The 19,905-nt window shown below is 44.6% G+C and overlaps 1 protein-coding gene and 1 long non-coding RNA gene across 42 annotated transcripts in view; one reads left to right on the top strand and one right to left on the bottom strand.

The window, feature by feature from the left end:
• The window catches only part of LOC149972793 (uncharacterized), a 548,532-nt gene that overhangs the window by 286,768 nt on the left and 241,859 nt on the right, over nucleotides 1-19,905 (bottom strand). The window lies entirely within an intron of this gene.
• The window catches only part of LOC110501299 (guanine nucleotide exchange factor DBS), a 71,825-nt gene that overhangs the window by 22,945 nt on the left and 28,975 nt on the right, over nucleotides 1-19,905 (top strand). For 30 of the 41 annotated variants that reach the window (XM_090215342.1, XM_090215343.1, XM_090215335.1 and 27 more), the window contains exons 2-4: nucleotides 10,043-10,126; nucleotides 11,176-11,290; nucleotides 19,223-19,313. In XM_090215342.1, the coding sequence (XP_090071468.1) occupies nucleotides 10,043-10,126; nucleotides 11,176-11,290; nucleotides 19,223-19,313 (290 nt within the window). Of the gene's footprint in view, nucleotides 1-5,188; nucleotides 5,468-10,042; nucleotides 10,127-11,175; nucleotides 11,291-18,341; nucleotides 18,485-18,682; nucleotides 18,744-19,222; nucleotides 19,314-19,905 lie in introns of those variants that run through there. The other 11 variants (XM_090215346.1, XM_090215340.1, XM_090215334.1 and 8 more) reach the window with 4 other exon arrangements.

Here is a 19,905-nt window from a genome sequence, read left to right as displayed (position 1 = left end):
CTACTAGTATTTACTCTAGGTAATGCGTTTTTGGTGATGGTGTACAGTAAAATAAGGTTAAAGACTAACAGAAACATGTCTTTCACTCTCAAATACATCATCTACAGGTACAAGACGATACAGTGCATTCGGAAAGTACCTTCAGACCTCTTGACTTTTTCCATTTTTTTTAAAAGTTACAGACTTATTCTAAAACATTTTTTTTATCGTCATTCTATACACAATACCTCATAATGACATTACAAATAAAAAACGGATGCCTTATTTACGTAAGTATTCAGACCCTTTGCTATGAGACTAGAAAATTAGCTCAGGTGCATCCTGTTTCCATTGATTATCCTTGATGTATCTACAACTTGATTGGAGTCCACCTTTGGTAAATTAAATTGATTTGGACATGATTTGGAAAGGCACACCCCCGTCTATGTAAGGTCCCACAGTTGACAGTGGATGTCAGAACAAAAACAAGCTGTGAGGTCAAAGGAATTGTCCATAGAACTCAGAGGCAGGATTGTGTCAAGGCACAGATCTGGGGAAGGGTAATTTCTGCAGCATTGAAGGTCCCCAAGAACACAGTGGCCTTCATCATTCTTAAATGGAAGAAGTTTGGAACCACCAAGACCCTTCCTAGAGCTGGCCGCCCGGCCAAACTGAGCAATCAGGGTAGTAGGGCCTTGGTCAGGGACTTGACCAAGAACCTGATGGTCACTCTGACAGAGCTCCAGAGTTCCTTCGTGGAGATGGGAGAACTTTGCAGAATGACAACCATCTCTGCAGCACTCCACCAATCAGGCCTTTATGGTAAAGTGGCCAGACGGAAGCCACTCCTCAGTCAAAGGCACATGACAGCCCGCGTGGATTTTGTCAAAAGTCACCTAAAGACTCTCAGATCACGAGAAACAAGATTCTCTGGTCTGATGGAACCAATATTGAACTCTTTGGCCTGAATGCCAAGCGTCACGTCTGGAGGAAACCTGGCACCATCCCTATGGTGAAGCATGGTGGTGGCAACATCATGCTGTGGGGATGTTTTTCAGTGGCAGAGACTGAGAGTCTAGTCAGGATCGAGGAAAGATGAACGAAGCAAAGTACAGCGATATCCTTGATGAAAACCTGCACCCATGACTGTGTGGCCACACAGGCCTCCAACTCAATCATTAAGTTTGCAGACGACACAACATTAGTAGGCCTGATTACCAACAATGACGAGACAGCCTACAGGGAGGAGGTGAGGGCCTGGAGTGGTGCCAAGAAAGAAATCTCTCATTCAACGTCAACAAAACAAAAGAGCTAATCGTAGCCTTCAGGAAACAGCAGAGGGAGCACGGCCCTATCCACATTGACAGGACCGCAGTGGAGAAGGTGGAAAGCTTCAAGTTCCTCGGGATACATATCATTGACGATCTGAAATCGTTCACCCACACAGACGGTGTGGTGAAAAAGGCGCAGCAGCGCCTCTTCAACCTCAGGAGGCTGAAGAAATGTGTCTTGGCCCCTAAACCCTCATAAACTACCTGTACAGGTGCATCAAAGCTGGGACCGAGAGACTGAAAAACTGCTTCTACCCGGTTACGCAACCCTGCACTATAGAGGCTGCTGCCCTATATACATAGACTTGGAATCCCTGGCCACTTTAGTAAGGGAACACAAGTCACTTAATGTTTAAATAATGTTTACATACTGCTTTACTCATCTCATGTACTGTATTTTAGTCAATGCCATTCCGACATTGCTCGATCTAATATTTATATATTTCCATTATTTTACTTTAGATGTGTGTGTATTGTTGCGAATTGTTTTTAGATACTACTGCCCTGTCGGAGCTAGGAACAGAAGCATTTCACTACACCCGCAGTAAGATCTGCCAAATGTTGTGTTTGTGACCAATACAATTTGATTTGATTTTGAATGCTCAGGACCTCAGACTGGGTCTAAAGTACACATTCTTACTTTAGACCCAGGACAACAACCCTAAGCACACAGCCAAGACAACGCAGTAGTGGCTTCGGGACATGTCTCTGAATGTCCTTGAGTGGCCCAGCCAGAGCCCGGACTTGAACCCGATCGAACATCTCTGGAGAGACCTGAAAATAGCAGTACAGCGAGGCTCCCCATCCAAACTGACAGAGCTTGAGAGGATCTGCAGAGAAGAATGGGAGAGACTCCCCAAATACAGGTGTGCCAAGCTTGTAGCGTCATACCCAAGACGACTCAAGGCTGTAATCACTGTTGAAGGTGCTTCAAAAAAGTACTGAGTAAAGGGTCTGAATACTTATGTAAATGTGATTTTTCTGTTTTTTTATTTGTAATACATTTGTAAAATAAAATCCAAAAACCTGTTTTTGCTTTGTCATTATGGGGTATTGTGTGTAGATTGATGAGGGGGGAAACTATTTAATCCATTTTAGAATAAGGCTGTAATGTAACAAAAATGTAAGGTGTCTGAATGCTTTCCGAATGCACTGTACACAATGTATTTACTGTAGCTCAAAATAGTTCTTATATATCCAAACCGGCCTCAAAAACAGCATTTCGCAGAAATCCACTCTTTTTGCGTCACTTGCTATGTCATTGTGACATCATTACCGATACTGGCAGCCGTTTCTAGAGGCAGAGAGAAAGATAGAGGTCCCAGATCTCTCTAATGGTTTCTGTATCCACAGATAGATAATATTTCTACGTATGTGTCTTTGCTCCTGGTGGGAATCATCAACTGATAAACCTGCTGCCAACCACACCCATTGTAAAGGCCCTGAAGGCTTAGTAATGTATTGTTCTGTGTAGATGAAGAGAGATAGGGAGGACAAGGAAGAATGGGAGATGAGGTAAATGGGAAAAAAAAGAGTGAGAGGAGGAGGAGGGAGAGAGATGATACCTCTGTGGGATCTGCCAGGGGTGTGATGGGTGTGTGTTGATTGTGTGAGAGGGTGCCATGCTCACTGTGTGACTGCCCCTGAGCAGTCGGTGGATAAATGAAAGCTGTTACGTCTGTCTGTGTGATATTGTCAGTAGCTGCTTGACTAACGCTAAGACTGTCCAATCTCCTCAGGGCATAAGTAACCAATATTGCCAGGGAAGAAACCCTATATCACAGAAAGTGACAATCACATGGGTGTATACAGTACTTAGTTAACGATTTTCGATCTTGTGAGTTTCCCGCATAACTTCTGTTGTTCCTGTTCCCCTAGTCTCTACTCTCCTCAGCTCAGGTTGCAGCTTTGAAGTCTCATGATGAAAGGAAGAAGCTTACGTCTCTCTCCAATGATCAATTGCTTAATACCATCAACATCTGTTAGCAGCCACTGAGCCACACAGTGGACAGAGTCACCTGTCTGGGTGGGGTGATCGGCTCATATAGCAGTAACAGGAACCCTGCTTTAGATCAATAGTCATTACATGTATCCAGTAGAATTGACCCAGAGAAAAAGTAACTCTGACCTCTCAGCTCTGCTTCCTGTTGGGATAGTGAGATGGAGTGTCTAGACCGAACAGTAGTAGGTGATGGTTCTAGTGGGATTTGTACGATGTGAGGGAGGTTATAGGTCTCTGATCTCTACTTATCGTTCCTATGTGTTAGTGTGTTTGGGGTGCTGTGTAGATTCATGTGCTATAGATTAGTATAATCTCCGTGGGTCGCTGGCCTGCTGTCACCTGCCACCCTAAACACGGGCATATGTGCTGCTCTCTCTGTGATGTCACAAAGCATTATGTGCACATACAGTACCTTTGTGATGTCACTGAACAGGCTTTTTTAACGAGAGCTAATCTCCCCTCAGCGCATAACTGAATACAATTGCACTAGAATTGTTTATTTTTTTAATTATTTTATTATTCTACTGATATTTGTTGTATGTTTTAGCCTTTTCTTGTTAATACCTGTGTTTTGTTAGACATGTTTGATGTAGCAATGTAAGTTGTGTATTTTTGTATTATGAATAAAAATGTATAAAAAAATAAATAATTGATCTCCACTTTTCATTATGTCACAGACCTGTTTACCGGTAACCATGCGCTGTTCTCTTTGTGATGTCACCTATCTTATATTTTCAGCATGGGACTCTGCTCTTCTGTGACGTCACAAACCTTTCACATTCTTAACCAAAGCATTCAACTGTCTTCATGGTGTCACTTTGTTTACATTTGCATCTAAACGTTTTCATTATAATGGCGACTATTTATTGTGATGTCACCAGCCTAGCATGTTTCTCTGTGATGGCACAGCATGTTGTGTGAGATGTGTCTGTCTGTGATGCTGTCTATAGAGAGGGATGTACCGTGAACCCCTCCTGTCCTTCACACACACACACACACACACACACACACACACACACACACACACAGAATTGAGTAGGCTGACCCAGGGAATTATTTCCCCTCTCTCCAGACAGAGAGGTGTGTGTTAGGCGGTGTTCCATTACTCTAGGGGAATATGATAGGACAGTTGAGGGAAAGGACCTACACAACACTCTTCCTTATCCTCTGTCCTGACTAAAAGGATCAGTTCAGCTGTTGTTCCTGATCATTTTTCGCTGTATCCTGTGTTCACGCTCATGTGACTCCGACACGGGACAATACCACATCAGAGGGAGCGTGGATGTGGGCAACGGGGGAGTTCACACAACACATTGGCAGTCTCTCATGCAAACATGCACATACAGTACCAGTCAAACATTTGGACACACCTACAGTACTTGATGATAGATTTGCACACGAGCTGTCAAGGCAAAGGGTGGCTACTTTGAATAATCTCAAATATAAAATATATTTTGATTTGTTTAACACTTTTTTTGGTTACTACGTGATTCCATTGATTCCATATGTGTTATTCCATAGTTTTGATGTCTTCACTATTATTATACAAAGTAAAACATAAAGAGAAACCTTTGAATGAGTAGGTGTTTCCAAACATTTGACTGGTACTGCATGTGCATGTGGACCTATGCATGACAAATAGACACTCAGCCCAGCTAATCGATGGCCTGCGCCACACAAAAGACACATGGCGTACACTATAACGCAACCAGCATGCTAGATCATCTATATGTTTCAATATTTTGCTTAATATTTCAATATATACTGTGTGCGAGTGTTTGCATGTGTGTGTGTGTGTGCTTGTGTGTATGAAAGAGAGCTCTGTGCAGTGCTGCCCAGAGCCCAAGGCTGTCACTTGAAAGGTCCCCTCATGGCCAAACAAAGAGCCCTGTTGGGAAAGGGGGGAATGAGAATCCCCACAGCAGAGCTTCAATATTTGTGGTGTTTGTATGTAAGGGGAGTGTCTGTAGAGACAGAGTGTGAAACAGACAGTGACAGACATGACAGTGTGTGTTTTAGGATAAGGCTGAAACGACCGGCTACACTATGAGTAGTACCTAGAGGAGGTGAGCCTGGCTCAGCATGGCCCTGAACCAAGTGTCCCTGCTCTGTCACGACGTCAGCAACCTGTGGCTGAAGCTCCAGCACAGGACAGGTACTGGTTGGTCTTAATGTCTGTCTTTCGGTTGGTTGGTTGTCTGTCTCTGTCTACCAGTGTACATGTTACTTACAGTAGACGATAGACATTGTTGAAGTGACATGCTGTTTTGGTGCTGTAATAATATTGACGTAGACCGTCTGTGCTGTACTAATGCTGAGCTGACACTACTGGTTTTGTTTTTGTGAATAATGTAACATGTCAGTTTGGGGCATGTCCGCTCTAACCACTAGGCTACCTGCCATCCCTAGCATGTGTAGGATGGTCATCTGAATCAGGGTTAGTTTGGCAGCTGGGGTGAAAGAGGAGCGATTACGATAGAGGAAACCAAGTCAAGATGTAACTTTAACACATACAGTTGAAGTCAGATGTTTACATACACCTTAGCCAAATACATTTAAACTCAGTTTATCACAATTCCTGACATTTAATCAGAGTAAAACGTCCCTGTCTTCGGTCAGTTAGGATCACCACTTTATTTTAAGAATGTGAAATGTCAGAATAATAGTTGAGAGAATCATTTATTTTTTTGTGGCTATTTTGCCACAACTTTGGAAGTATGCTTTTGGTCATTGTCCATTTGGAAGACCCATTTGCGACCAAGCTGTAACTTCCTGACTGATGTCTTGAGATGTTGCTTCAATATAGCCACATAATTTTCCTCCCTCATGATGCCATCTATTTTGTGAAGTGCACCAGTCTCTCCTGCAGCAAAGCACCCCCACAACATGATGCTGCCACCCCCGTGCTTCACGGTTGGGATGGTGTTCTTTGGCTTGCAAGCTTCCCCCTTTTTCCTCCAAATGCAATGATGGTCATTATGGCCATACAGTTCTATTTTTGTTTCATCAGACCAGAGGACATTTCTCAAAAAAGTACGATCTTTGTCCCCATGTGCGGATGCAAACCGTAGCCTGGCTTTTTTATGGCGGTTTTGGAGCAGTGGTTTCTTCCCTGCAGAGCGGCCTTTCATGTTATGTTGATATAGGACTTGTTTTACTGTGGATATAGATACTTTTGTACCTGTTTAATCCAGCATCTTCACGAGGTCCTTTGCTGTTGTTCTGGGATTGATTTGCACTTTTCGCACCAAAGTACGTTAATCTCTAGGAGACAGAACGCGTCTCCTTCCTGAGCTTTATGACGGCTGCATTGTCCCATGGTGTTTAAACTTGTGTACTATTGTTTGTACAGATGAACGTCGTACCGTCAGGCGTTTGGAAATTGCTCCCAAGGATGAACCAGGCTTGTGGAGGTCTGCAAATGTTTTTCTCAGATCTTGGCAGATTTGTTTTGATTACACCTCCAATTGACTCAAATTATGTAAATTTGAATTTTCCAAGCTGTTTAAAGACACAGTCAACTTAGTGTATGTTAACTTCTGACCCTCTGGAATTGTGAAACAGTGATTTATAAGTGAAATAATCTGTCTGTAAACAATTGTTGGAAATGACTTGTGTCATGCACAAAGTAGATGTCCTAACCGACTTGCCAAAACTATAGTTTGTTAACAAGAAATGTGTGGAGTGGTTGAAAAATGAGTTTTAAAGACTCCAACCTAAGTGTATGTAAACTTCCGACTTCAACTGTATCAAAGCCACAGGCTGAGAGAAGGACAGTGTACCATCTAGCCATACTCCCAAGTACTTGTATGAGGTGACTACCTCAAGCTCTAAACCCTCAGAGGTAGTAATCACACCTGTGGGGAGAGGGGCATTATTCTTACCAAACCACATTACCTTTGTTTTGGAGGTGTTCAGAGCAAGGTTAAGGGTAGAGAAAGCTTGTTGGACACTAAGAAAGTATCATTGAGGACCTTCAAAGGTTGCAGTGACACATCCATAACCTGAGCGGAAACCAGATTGCATACCCGAGAGAATACTATAGACATCAAGAAAGCCAGTCAGTAGACTATTGACAAGTTTTTCCAACACTTTTGATCAACAGGGCAAAATAGAAATAGGCCTATAACATTTAGAATCAGCTTGATCTCCACCTTTAAATAAAGGATGAACCGTGGCTGCCTTCCAAGCAATGGGAACCTCCCCAGAAAGGAGAGACATGTTAAAAAGGTTGGAGAGGCTTGGCGATGATAGGAGCAGCATCCTTAAAGAAGAAAGGGTCTAAACCATCTGACCCAGATGTTTTTTTGGGGTCAAGTTTAAGGAGCTCCTTTAACACCTCGGACTCAGTGACCGCCTGCAGGGAGAAACTTTGTAGTGGGGTAGTGGAAAATAAGGAGAAGCTCCGCGGGTAGTCACATTAGAAGGGGTGGGAGATGAGGAAATGTTGGACAGGCAGGGAGGCATGGCTGAGTCAAATAGGAATCCTGACTTGATTAAGTGGTGATTAAAGAGCTCAGCCATTTGCTTCTTGTCACATCGTCAACATTAAGGGACATGGGCAGCTGTGAGGAGGAGGGTTTGTCTTGACATAGTGTTGAAGTGACAGAAACACACCCAGGAAGCTCAGAGAAAAGTGAATATTACTCTCTGTAGATCATCCCTTTAGCTCACTGGAGAAGAAGGGATGTGATGAAGGGAGATGGAGAGACAGACATGCTCCTAGACATTCTCTACTTCAGAACATTTTACTGTGAGTGTGTTGCGTAACAGCAGTGCTCCTTTACCTTGAAACTGATGTCCTGTCCCGAAAGGAAGGCTTGGCCACTGAATAATTCAAGAGACGAGAGAGTGGTTATCTCTGGTTAGTGGTCTGACATGACATCCGTGAGATAAACAGTGTTGTGGCCCTAGAAAGTCTGCCAGGCTCGTTTCTAACGTTACATTTACATTTTAGTCATTTAAGAGTTAGCGTCTGCTAAATATCTTTCTATCTGTGTCTGTGGTCTGTGTGTGTGTAATATAATCCTATAGTGTAGAGCATCACTGTGGCTTTCTGTTCCATCGATCTGTTGTGCTCTGTACTGTTAGGCCCTCAGTCTCAACAGTAGGACTTTTGCCAGACTCCCACTGTATTGGCACTACCTGCATAAAGAGAACTGCTTGATCCCACTGTATAACTAACTATATGTAGCTGTTTAGAAATGGTTGCAGACAAACCTATTTTTGTGACTGGCTGGGAGCATGGGAGTATAGTATGTTCTGTATGTAACCATCTTGTTTGAGTTTCTAGAATCCATGCTATTAATGTATGTCATCCAGGGGCAGGATGTGAACACGCATACGCACAGGCACACTTTATTGTAATACTCTCATCAATGATTTATTTATATATTATACAGTTGCAACCTCCTAGCATACCAAACTAGAGCTATTTGTACACAGTTACAGAGACTAGAGACTCCTGGTCAATAGTTCAGCCCAACTGCTCTTCTGGTAAATCATTGATACCGATTCAACCCCAAACCCCTCACAGCAAAGTCAGCACAAGTATGGTATAATCCTTAGAGTGAGGTGGGTTATACTGTATAATATAGAAATAAATAATTGATAGACTATTGTGCTACCAGATCTCCTTATTATTACAAATGGACAACAGAAATATTAGCCAACAGCTACGCATATCCTGTGAACTGGACACATACCGCATATTAGTAATAGAGGCAGTACACACCTTCAGGTACTACAGAACAATAACGATACCAGTGGCGGCTGCTGATGCGAGGACGGCTCATAATAATGGCTGGAACGGAGTAAATGGAATGGCATCAAACCATGTGTTTTGTATTTGATACCACTCCACTGATGCCGCTCCAGCCATTACCACAAGCCTGTCCTCCCCAATTAAGCTGCCACCAACCTCCTGTGATTGAAAGAAGTCTGTTCCGCTTTTAGGAAATTGCATTTCTAGGTAAAAATATGCTGACTGAAGAATGGGCGATTTGGGGCTGTGTCAGTGTCTCTGAACTACTTTTGTTCCTGTGTACAAGCAATGATTACGAACCTACTGTAGCCATTCCCTCCCTGCTGACCTGGGCCTCTGAGTCAAAGCAGCATGTCTTGTCACCCCATCTCCACCTTCACTGCCTGGCTGGGGCTGCCTGGCTGGGGCTTGCCTGGCTGGGGCTGCCTGGCTGGGGCTGCCTGGCTGGGACTGCCTGGCTGGGGCTGCCTGGCTGGGGCTGCCTGGCTGGGGCTGCCTGGCTGGGGCTGCCTGGCTGGGGCTGCCTGGCTGGGGCTACCTGGCTGGGGCTGCCTGGCTGGGGCTGCCTGGCTGGGGCTGCCTGGCTGGGGCTATGCTGAGCCCTGCAAGGGAGGCCCATTATCAAATGATTTGAATACAAATGATGGGAGTTCGTGGGGGATAGAGCTGGGAAGGCAGTGAATGGCTGTGGCTTTTATCTGAAAACTTGTTTCATTAATGGTGGGTCAGGACCCAAAGCATTTGTAGCATTCTGCTCTCTGGTCTGCGTTTCAGATGATTATTTGTTCACTATTCTGCACGTCTGTACTGCTCATAACGTCTATACATGCTGTAATAACTTAATGTTCTGTTTTTGTGTGAGTATGTCTAGCTCTTTCATACTTTTGCAATGGTTCTTTCATTCAATGCGATATGTTTTGTCCTGACTGTGACTCTGACTGTGTTGTTGCTCTGCTGCTCCTCCAGATGAGATCATGCAGCAGGAGAGCAGTCCCCTCTGTGCCATCGACATCACCCCTGACCTCAGGAAGCAGTTTGCCTACCTCTCAGGTAACACTTCCTGTCTATGTCTCTGCCTGTCTGCTTGCCATAATACAGATGTCTGCTATAACAGGACCTTACTGTTCTTCTACCTGATATAGTTCAGATGAACTGTCTGCTTTACCCCTCAGATTTGCCATTCAAATTTCTCCTCTCCTGTTTTCCTGCTCATCATTTTTTTCATCCGTGTTAGTCCGGCTACTGTACACTGGGGCTCATTTTCTTCACGACTCTGTGTTTGTTTAGTGTGTATTTACATACGTGTTTATCAGTTTCTGTTGCGTACGAGCCAAATATAGAGTTTCTGTTTTTCCAGTTGTCTTGTCAATTCAGTGTGTCTGTACTGCATGCATAGTATAAGCTTTACGGAAATCAACTAGGCTTGTGAGCAGACTTCCACAAATGTTACTTAATTGAAAAACAAAATGGATAATATAACAGATATTATTTTGACATTGATTCCTTCACCACTGCATTCACCTCATTGAATAGATTACCCCCACCCCCAACACACACACACACTTTCCCCCCCCTCTCTGTCCCCCTCTATGTTCTGCATGGAAGGTCACCTTGGGGACTGTTCTCTGCCTGTCGGCGTCCATTTTGCGGAGAGGTTGCCTCTTCTCAGATGCAGGAGAGTCAAAACAGACAGTGAAACGATGACCGAGCATTTGCTGTTGCTAGGGTGATAATAGAAGAGGGAAAAGCAGACATTGATATTCTCATCCCATGGGCTAATAGTACAGCTGCTCACAGGCATGTGTGCTTGTGTGACTATTTCCCCCATTTTCTAAGTGTATGTCGGTGTGTGTTTAAATACTGCAGAAGATACCCGTCTTTCTCGCCCTCCTCTCTCTCTTTTTCGCCGTGTGTTGCTTTCTTTCTCTCTCACTTGAACCTATCGCCTTATCAAAACAGTCTGGTTTGCCAGTTCCACTGGCGCCCTCTTGTGGTAATCCTTGTTGAAGTTGTGTCAAGCAAATTACAAAGGAATGTGACTGAGTCTTCTCAGTTCCAGTGAACTCTCTGTTCTTAACTCTTCTATGTCTCTTTCCCAGGGGGCCGAGGGCAGAACGGCAGCCCCATCATTGTGTTCCCAGAGTTTCCTGCATTCGGAGAAATCCAGGAGAGGGAGTTCCACAACGTGCTCACATACCTGACCAGCATCCCCAGGTGAGATTCTACATACCACATACACACCATTGCTTCTTCAGACACTTCCTGAGTCCGAGCTCCCTACATGTATTATTCCCATGGTAACCAGTCAGATCAGTCTATTTTACAGGAAGGGAACTAAGGAGAGGCAGATGAATATTGAACATGCTAGGAGAAATTTAGGAAAAATCAGATGAATGTAGAATTTGGTAACATCTACTGCAGCTTAAACTTATTTTTGTGTGTGTAAGATTATAAATGCTTTATTAGCAATATAAACCATTATATAGACAATAGATAGACACACACCATTTCCAGTGCTTGTAAGACTATTTCATATGACCTCAAATTGCGCTGTTTTGTTTCTCTCTGTAGCCCATATTTTTTCAATTTTTAAATAATAACGCATTTGATTCATCCACAAATTTTGTCTCGTGTATAATACATTCTGAACATAGTTTGTATTTGATTAAGCGTAGATGTTCGTTAGCTGTCGTTGGTTATGTTCCAACACTCCCTCCATCTTGTGGCAATAAAGAGTTATTTTTAGGTCTTGGTTCCAATAGTTTATATTTTTTTCTAAGAGATTGTCAGTTGGATAGGCTTTCTGCAAGGTTTTTTTTACATCTTAGCTATCATATGAGTATCATTTTCTGACTCAAATATAATTCCCTCAACATTGCTCTGATGTCCAAAAGATTTCAGATCGACATTTTGTGATTTAAAACGTTTAAGTTGCATGTATTTGAACATGGTCATATTGTTATAGGGTTCTTAACTATGAAGTGAATGGTATTAAATCTAATCAAAGTTTATTTGTCACGTGTGCCGAATACTTACAGTAAAATGCTTACTTACAGGCTCTAACCAATAGTGCAGAAAAGTTATTAGGTGAACAATAGGAAAGTAAATAAATAAAACAACAGTAAAAATACAGGCTATATACAGTAGCAAGGCTATAAAAGTAGTGAGGCTACATACAGACACCGGTTAGTCAGGCTGATTGAGGTAGTATGTACATGTAGGTATGGTTAAAGTGACTGTGCATATATGATGAACAGAGAGTAGCAGTAGCGTAAAAGAGGGGATGGAGGGTGGTGGGTTGGACACAATGCAGATAGCCCGGTTAGCCAATGTGCGGGAGCACTGGTTGGTCGGCCCAATTGAGGTAGTATGTACATGAATGTGTAGTTAAAGTGACTATGCATATATGATAAACAGAGAGTAGCAGCAGCATAAAAAGAGGGTCTGGGGGGTTGGGGTTGGGGAGGGCACACAATGCAAATAGTCCGGGTAGCCATTTGATTACCTGTTCAGGAGTCTTATGGCTTGGGGGTAAAAACTGTTCAGGAGTCTTATGGCTTGGGGGTAAAAACTGTTCAGGAGTCTTATGGCTTGGGGGTAAAAACTGTTCAGGAGTCTTATGGCTTGGGGGTAAAAACTGTTCAGGAGTCTTATGGCTTGGGGGTAAAAACTGTTCAGGAGTCTTATGGCTTGGGGGTAAAAACTGTTCAGGAGTCTTATGGCTTGGGGGTAAAAACTGTCCAGGAGTCTTATGGCTTGGGGGTAAAAACTGTTCAGGAGTCTTATGGCTTGGGGGTAAAAACTGTTCAGGAGTCTTATGGCTTGGGGGTAAAAACTGTCCAGGAGTCTTATGGCTTGGGGGTAAAAACTGTTCAGGAGTCTTATGGCTTGCGGGTAAAAACTGTTCAGGAGTCTTATGGCTTGGGGGTAAAAACTGTTCAGGAGTCTTATGGCTTGGGGGTAAAAACTGTTCAGGAGTCTTATGGCTTGGGGGTAAAAACTGTTGAGAAGCCCTTAAGTCCTTGACTTGGTGTTCCGGTACCACTTGCCATGCTTTAGTAGAGAGAACAGTCTGACTGAGGTGGCTGGGGTCTTTGACAATTTTTAGGACCTTCCTCTGACACCGCCTGGTGTAGAGGTCCTGGATGGCAGGCAGCTTAGCCCCAGTAATATACTGGGCCGCACACACTACCCTCTGTAGTGCCTTGCGGTCAGAGGCCGTTCAATTGCCGTACCAGGTAGTGATGCAACCAGTCACGATGCTCTCTATGGTGCAGCTGTAGAACCTTTTGAGGATCTCAGGACCCATGCCATATCTTTTTGTTTCCTGAGGGGGAATATGCTTTGTCGTGCCCTCTTCACGACTGTCTTGGTGTGTTTGGACCATTCTAGTGTGTTGATGTGGACACCGATGAACTTGAAGCTCTCAACCTGCTCCACTACAGCCCCGTTGATGAGAATGGGGATGTGCTTGGTCCTCCTTTTCCTGTAGTCCACAATCATCTCCTTAGTCTTGGCTAAGTTGAGGGATAGGTTGTTATTCTGGCACCACACGGCCAGGTCTCTGACCTCCTCCCTATAGGATGTCTCAGTGTTGTCGGTGATCAGGCCTACCACTGTTGTGTCGTCTGCAAACTTACTGATGGTGTTGGAGTCGTGTTTGGCCATGCAGTCGTGGGGGAACAGGGAGTACAGGAGGGGACTGAGCACGCACCCCTGTGGAGCTCCAGTGTTGAGGATCAGTGTGGCAGATGTGTTGCTACCTACCCTCACCACCTGGGGGCAGCCCGTCAGGAAGTCCAAGATCTAGTTGCAGAGGGAGGTGTTTAGTCCCAGGATCCTTAGCTTAGTGATGAGCTTTGAGGGTACTATGGTGTTGAACGCTGAAAACAGACACGTTAAAAGATTCTGGGACCATAAACTTCCTTGTTCACCATACAACAGGGATTAGGACACCCTGTTGCTGGAGTGCTGCAGACACTTCATGTTTTAACTGACCTGGAAGACCAATTGTGTTGAATTTAGGCAATCCCTGAACTGATCACTTGGCTCAGTTGGTCAGGTTTGGCGCCTAGTTGGAACAAAATCATGCAGTACTGCAGCACTGTAGGAACAGGGTTTCCTACCCCTGCCATACAACATTGTTTTTATTGCTGTTTCAGCTCATGGTATACCACATATTTTCAGTGCAAACCAAGTGTGTTATCCTCAGCTCTTATTGACTGCTGTATAGATATAGCCAGCAGGTGTCACTAGAGGGTCATATGCACTGCATGCTGCTTGAGGTAGAACCCTTTAACCACTGATCTCCCCCAATCCTAACCTCAACCTTTGGGAGGTATTGTCTTCTTAGTCTTGTGTTTAGTGTGTCAGTGAGAGTGTTATGTAAATGGGGGGGGTCTGGGCTGTCCCCTGTAGAGATATCTTAGTAGAGAGGGAGGAGAGGAGATCTCAATGCATTCCCTTAATTAGCTGGCCAATGCAATAACCCCAGCCTGTAATCATATTACTGCAGAATGTCTTTGTGTACTGAGAGACTGGTGATGGGGGAGGGGGGAGAATAAATGACCCCCGCCCCCCATCTTCTCAATATCCTCCTCACAGGGATTTCTGTCATCCTTTCTCTCTTTTTTTCCCCCATCTTCCGTTTCTCTTCTCATCCTTTGCCCCATTCTCTCTGTTTCTCCAGATACCCTTCCTTCCTTGTATAGCTATTTTCTCACTCATTCTTCTCTTCCTCACTCCATCCTTGTCCGTTGAGGCATGTAGTGGGTCTAAAATAGAAACTGCAGTGGTCCTGACTGTTTAAGTTTGAATAACGCATGCAGACAGCTGAGCTGCAGTACATGCGCGTGAATACACCAGCCAACAGAGAAGCTCTTACACCTACTCCTGCACCTAATCGTGGCGTACAGGGTTGAAACCACTTACACACCTGGTTCACATATTCACATACATGGTTGAAACCACTTACACACCTGGTTCACATATTTACATACAGGGTTGAAACCACTTACACACCTGGTTCACATATTCACATACAGGGTTGAAACCACTTACACACCTGGTTCACATATTCACATACAGGGTTGAAACCACTTACACACCTGGTTCACATATTCACATACAGGGTTGAAACCACTTACACACCTGGTCCACATATTCACATCACATTCTAAACTGGTGTAGAAGAGCTGTGTTGCAACCCCTGCATGGCTTCCTTCCTGTGACTCTTTGAGGTCACTGCTGACATCACAACCTTACAAAAAGTCAAAGTTGAGCTGATAGAAAGGGCCTGAGGCTAAAGCTGCTCAGAGCAGACGGACAGATGGCCAGGAATTCCTCAGGGCGGTTTTGTGTGTGTGTGTGTGTGTGTGTGTGTGTGTGTGTGTGTGTGTGTGTGTGTGTGTGTGTGTCTTGACCTTGAATACAGAACTATTCAATATGTTCCACTTCAATTTCAACCAGAATACATTTAGATAAATACATATATTCATGAAAATCATTTAAAATGAAGGTTTTTGGAGGGGGACTGTGGGTGCATAAAATACCACAGTTTCAAATTCCTTTTGAAGGCATTCCCAATTTTGAGTTAATTTTCCTGTTCCTGGTCTGCCGATGAGGCATGGAATGTATCCGTATCCGAATCCCTTTTTCGCCTCCGGTGGGAAAAGCCTGTTTACGCTGCGGATCGCCAAACACTCACTAAATTAATTAGCAGCCTGTGTCCTTGGGCAGACCAGGTTTCTCTCTCGCTCTTGCTCTCTCCAAACCTCTCTGGGTCTAGTTCAGAGTGGCTGCAGGTTGAGGTAGAACCTTGACAGGAGGATTTGAGAGTGACTGAAACTTGAAGAGCTCTTTAAGAGCTTTTTTTAATCTGTTTTTAATTTGATTTACAGCCTGCCTGGCTTCAGGGTGGAGTATGGCATAGAGGGGGGGCTGTGTGTGTGTGTGTGTGTGTGTGTGTGTGTGTGTGTGTGTGTGTGTGTGTGTGTGTGTGCGTGTGCGCGTGCTTGTGCACGCCCGTGCAGAAATTGTGTTTTAAGCAATCCCATTCCACAACACAGCTAGCAGGGGTTCCACCAGCATCAGACAACCGCCGCAAGAAATCAAATTATTTAGACTCCTTCACAAATCAATTATAAACTCCACCATGAATATTTAAATTAATCTAATTTCACATTCATTATTGCTCAATATGTTTCTGTGTCCATTCAGCTGTGCGAGTGTGTGTTGCAGAAACTGCTTGTATGGCAGAAACAATCATATCCTAGAAGTGGTGAATTAATTCCTCTGTATATAGATCACCCTTTCTGGCAGTTTTTTAAGTCTGTACCCTGAAATTGTACATACTTTTGATTAGTGAATGTGGACACCCCTTCAAATTAGTGGATTGGCTATTTCCGCCACACCTGTTGCCGACAGGTGTATAAAATCGAGGACACCGCCATGCAATCTCCATCGACAAACACTGGCAGTAGAATGGCCTTACTGAAGAGCTCAGTGACTTTCAACGTGGCAGCGTCATAGGATGCCACGTTTACAACAAGTTTGTTTGTCAAATGTCTGCCCTGCTAGAGCTTCCCCGGTCAACTGTAGGTGCTGTTATTGTGAAGTGGAAACGTCTAGAAGCAACAACGGCTCAGCCGAGAAGTGGTTGTCAGGTGAAAATTGTCGGTCCTCGGTTCCAACAGTCACTACCAAGTTCCAAACTGCCTCTGGAAGCAACGTCAGTACAATAACTGTTATCAGGAGCATCATGAAATGGGTTTCCATGGCCGAGCAGTCGCACACAAGCCTAAGATCACCATGCACAATGCCAAGCATTGGCTGGAGTGGTGTAAAGCTCGCCGCCATTAGACTCTGGAGTAGCCAAAGCACGTTCTCTGGGAATTATTATTATCTATTATTTATTGAACCTTTATTTAACTAGGCAAGTTAGTTAAAGAACAAATTCTTATTTATAATGACGGCCTACCCCAGCCAAACCCGGAAGATGCTGGGCCGATTGTGTGCAGCCCTATGGGACTCCCAAACACGGCCAGATGTGATACAGCCTGGATTCAAGCCAGGGACTGTAGTGACGCCTCTTGAACTAAGATGCAGTGCCTTAGACCGCTGCGCCACTCGGGTTGGTAAATCGCACTTCACCATCTGACAGTCCGGTGGACGAATCTAAGTTTGGCGGATGCCAGGAGAACGCTACCTGCCCCAATACATAGTACCAACTGTCAAGTTTGGTGGAGGAGGAATAATGGTTTGGGGCTGTTTTTCATGGTTCAGGCTAGGCCCTTTAGTTCCAGTCAAGGGAAATCTTAATGCTACAGCATACAATGATATTCTAGACGATTCTGTGCTTCCAACTTTGTGGCAACAGTTTTTGGAAGGCCCTTTCCTGTTTCAGCATGACAATGCCCCCGTGCACAAAGCAAGGTCCATACAGAAATGGTTTGTCGAGAACAGTGTGGAAGAACTTGACTGGCCTGCACAGAGCCCTGACCTCAACCCCATCGAACACCTTTGGGAGGAATTGGAACACCGACTGCGAGCCAGGCCTAATCAATCAACATCAGTGCCCAACCTCACTAATGCTCTTGTGGCTGAATGGACGCAAGTCCCCACAGCAATGTTCCAACATCTAGTGGAAAGCCTTCACAGAAGAGTGGATGGAGACTGTTATAGCAGCGAAGGGGAGGCCAATTCCATATTAATGCCCATAATTTTGGAATGAGATGTTCGACGAGCAGGTGTCCACGTACTTTTGGCCATACTTGTGTATGTGATTCTTTGTGTTCTGAGACTAAGTAGCAAGCCTAGTTTATTACAATCTATACTATCTCTCTATGCCCGACTTTCCCTCATCTCTCTCTCTCCCCCCTCTCTTCCTCTCATACTGTCTTTCAGTATAAATCACTAAACCAGTTCAGTCCTCATAAAGGTCCCAGTACTAGACCATCTCTCTTCCTTTTCTCTCTCATTTTTTTTCATCCTTCCCTCCTCCTCCATCCCTCTCTCTCCCCTCCTCCTTCTCTGCTGCTAAAAAAGAACCGGTCTGCTCTTTTGAACGCTTGAGCAGGTGGGAGGGAGGGAGAGAATGCAGCTCCCCTCCTCTACATCAGCCCATCCCCTCCCTCACATCCCCAGGTCTGCTGACTGGCCCCCGGGGCTGTCTGTCACCTCTTGGCCAAGCTAGGATTGGCTAGTGGCACGGCAGTTCCTGGCACATCATTGGTTGATCAGTGCAGTGGCAGTGGCTGGTTTCTGTGACTGTCTTGCTCTCCCTCCAACACAACACAGGCAGATCTGACTCTAAGGCATCTATTTTCCTCTCTTCTCTCCAGTTTCAATATGGAATTATTTATCCCTTTTTCTCTATTGGAGGATTTGGAATAGCAGAGTTGTTGTCGTGTGAGTAGGAGTGGAGACATTCTGTTCATCAGTTTGCTGTGACCAGGCAGTGTGTGTGTGTGTGTGTGTGTGTTTTGCTGCTGAGGTGTGAGTATTTGTGTCACCTCTAGAAGGTGTGTGTATAGTTGATTCTTCTGACTGGCTACATGTGGGATTGACTTTGATTCCTCTACCTGAACCCCTCTCATAAGACTACAGCGGTTTTAGGACGCTGGCCTTACAACTCTTTATCTGTGTGGATTGGACCAGTATCTTGAAGGTGTGTATAGTTTAACAAACCCTAGGACAGGGGTTTTAAAGCATCTTTACTTTGCCTGTACATAAGTGCACCAAGCTGAGGGTAGGTCTTTACTCAGGCCTGACTGATAGATACATTTTTACATTTAACATTTTAATATTTATCAGACGCTCTTTTCCAGAGACAGTAGATTGTATACATTTCATACTTGTCCCCCAGTGGGAATTGAACCCACAACCCTGCCATTGCAAGCGCCATGCTCTACCAACTGAGCAGCATGGGACATACAGTACTAGACATACTAGTGACACTCATCTCTATCCTCTCTCACCATTGTGGTTCCCTGTTCATTTATTCTCTGGTCATGTCCAGTCACTGTGGTCCTACTGAACCTTATTCCCCTCTCTCCAGTCTCCATCTGCGGTCTTGTTATGGTCATGTGTGCAGTGGGGTCAGGTGTTAGTGGTTGTGTTGACCGGGATCCCATCTCTTTTTTCCAGTCTGTCTGCGGCAGGAGTGGGTTTTATCCTGGTCATTGACCGGCGGCAGGACCGATGGGCGGCCGTCAAGGGGACCCTGCTCCGCATTGCAGTAAGTAACCGAGCGCGTGTGTGTGTCTGGCTCTATAAGGTCTTTTGTGTCTATGCATCTGTGTGTGTGAAATACATTTCTTTAATCATGTGTTGAGTGGAGCACCAGTTTTGTGAGGCCTCATCCTTACACTGTCAGCCCGAGGGCAGAGGGGGTTTGGCAGACAAGAGGTGTCAGAACAACCCCTCCTCTTCTCAGAGCTCCACATCTGTGCAACAAAGTAGGGATTAATATCACAACTGCCCTAGGGGGCAGATATGAAATATCCCCCACCCCCCCCCCCCCCCACCTACACATAAACACACACAGGCATCAGCCTATTCAGCCCACCAGCCTATACTCCCCCTGCCGTGGGGGCAGAACAAACAGCCAAAACAAAGAGGACAAGAGAGCAATGAGAGAAGTGTTCTCCCAACATTACAACAAAGCATGCTGGAAGGATATGACAATGAGTGTCTTTTCAGTTTCACACTGTAATCCATGTTTTGATGAATACTGTATAGAACATTTGTAGATAAACTCACTCTATAGGAAAAACACTGACACTGACTTTAATGGATAAAGATGGAAAGAAATATTAGGTCTGTGTGTT

Source organism: Oncorhynchus mykiss, chromosome 22, assembly GCF_057628025.1.
Source record: "Oncorhynchus mykiss isolate SJ-2025 chromosome 22, ASM5762802v1, whole genome shotgun sequence".
Lineage (NCBI taxonomy): Eukaryota > Metazoa > Chordata > Actinopteri > Salmoniformes > Salmonidae > Oncorhynchus > Oncorhynchus mykiss.
This window is presented reverse-complemented; position numbering and strand designations above follow the sequence as displayed.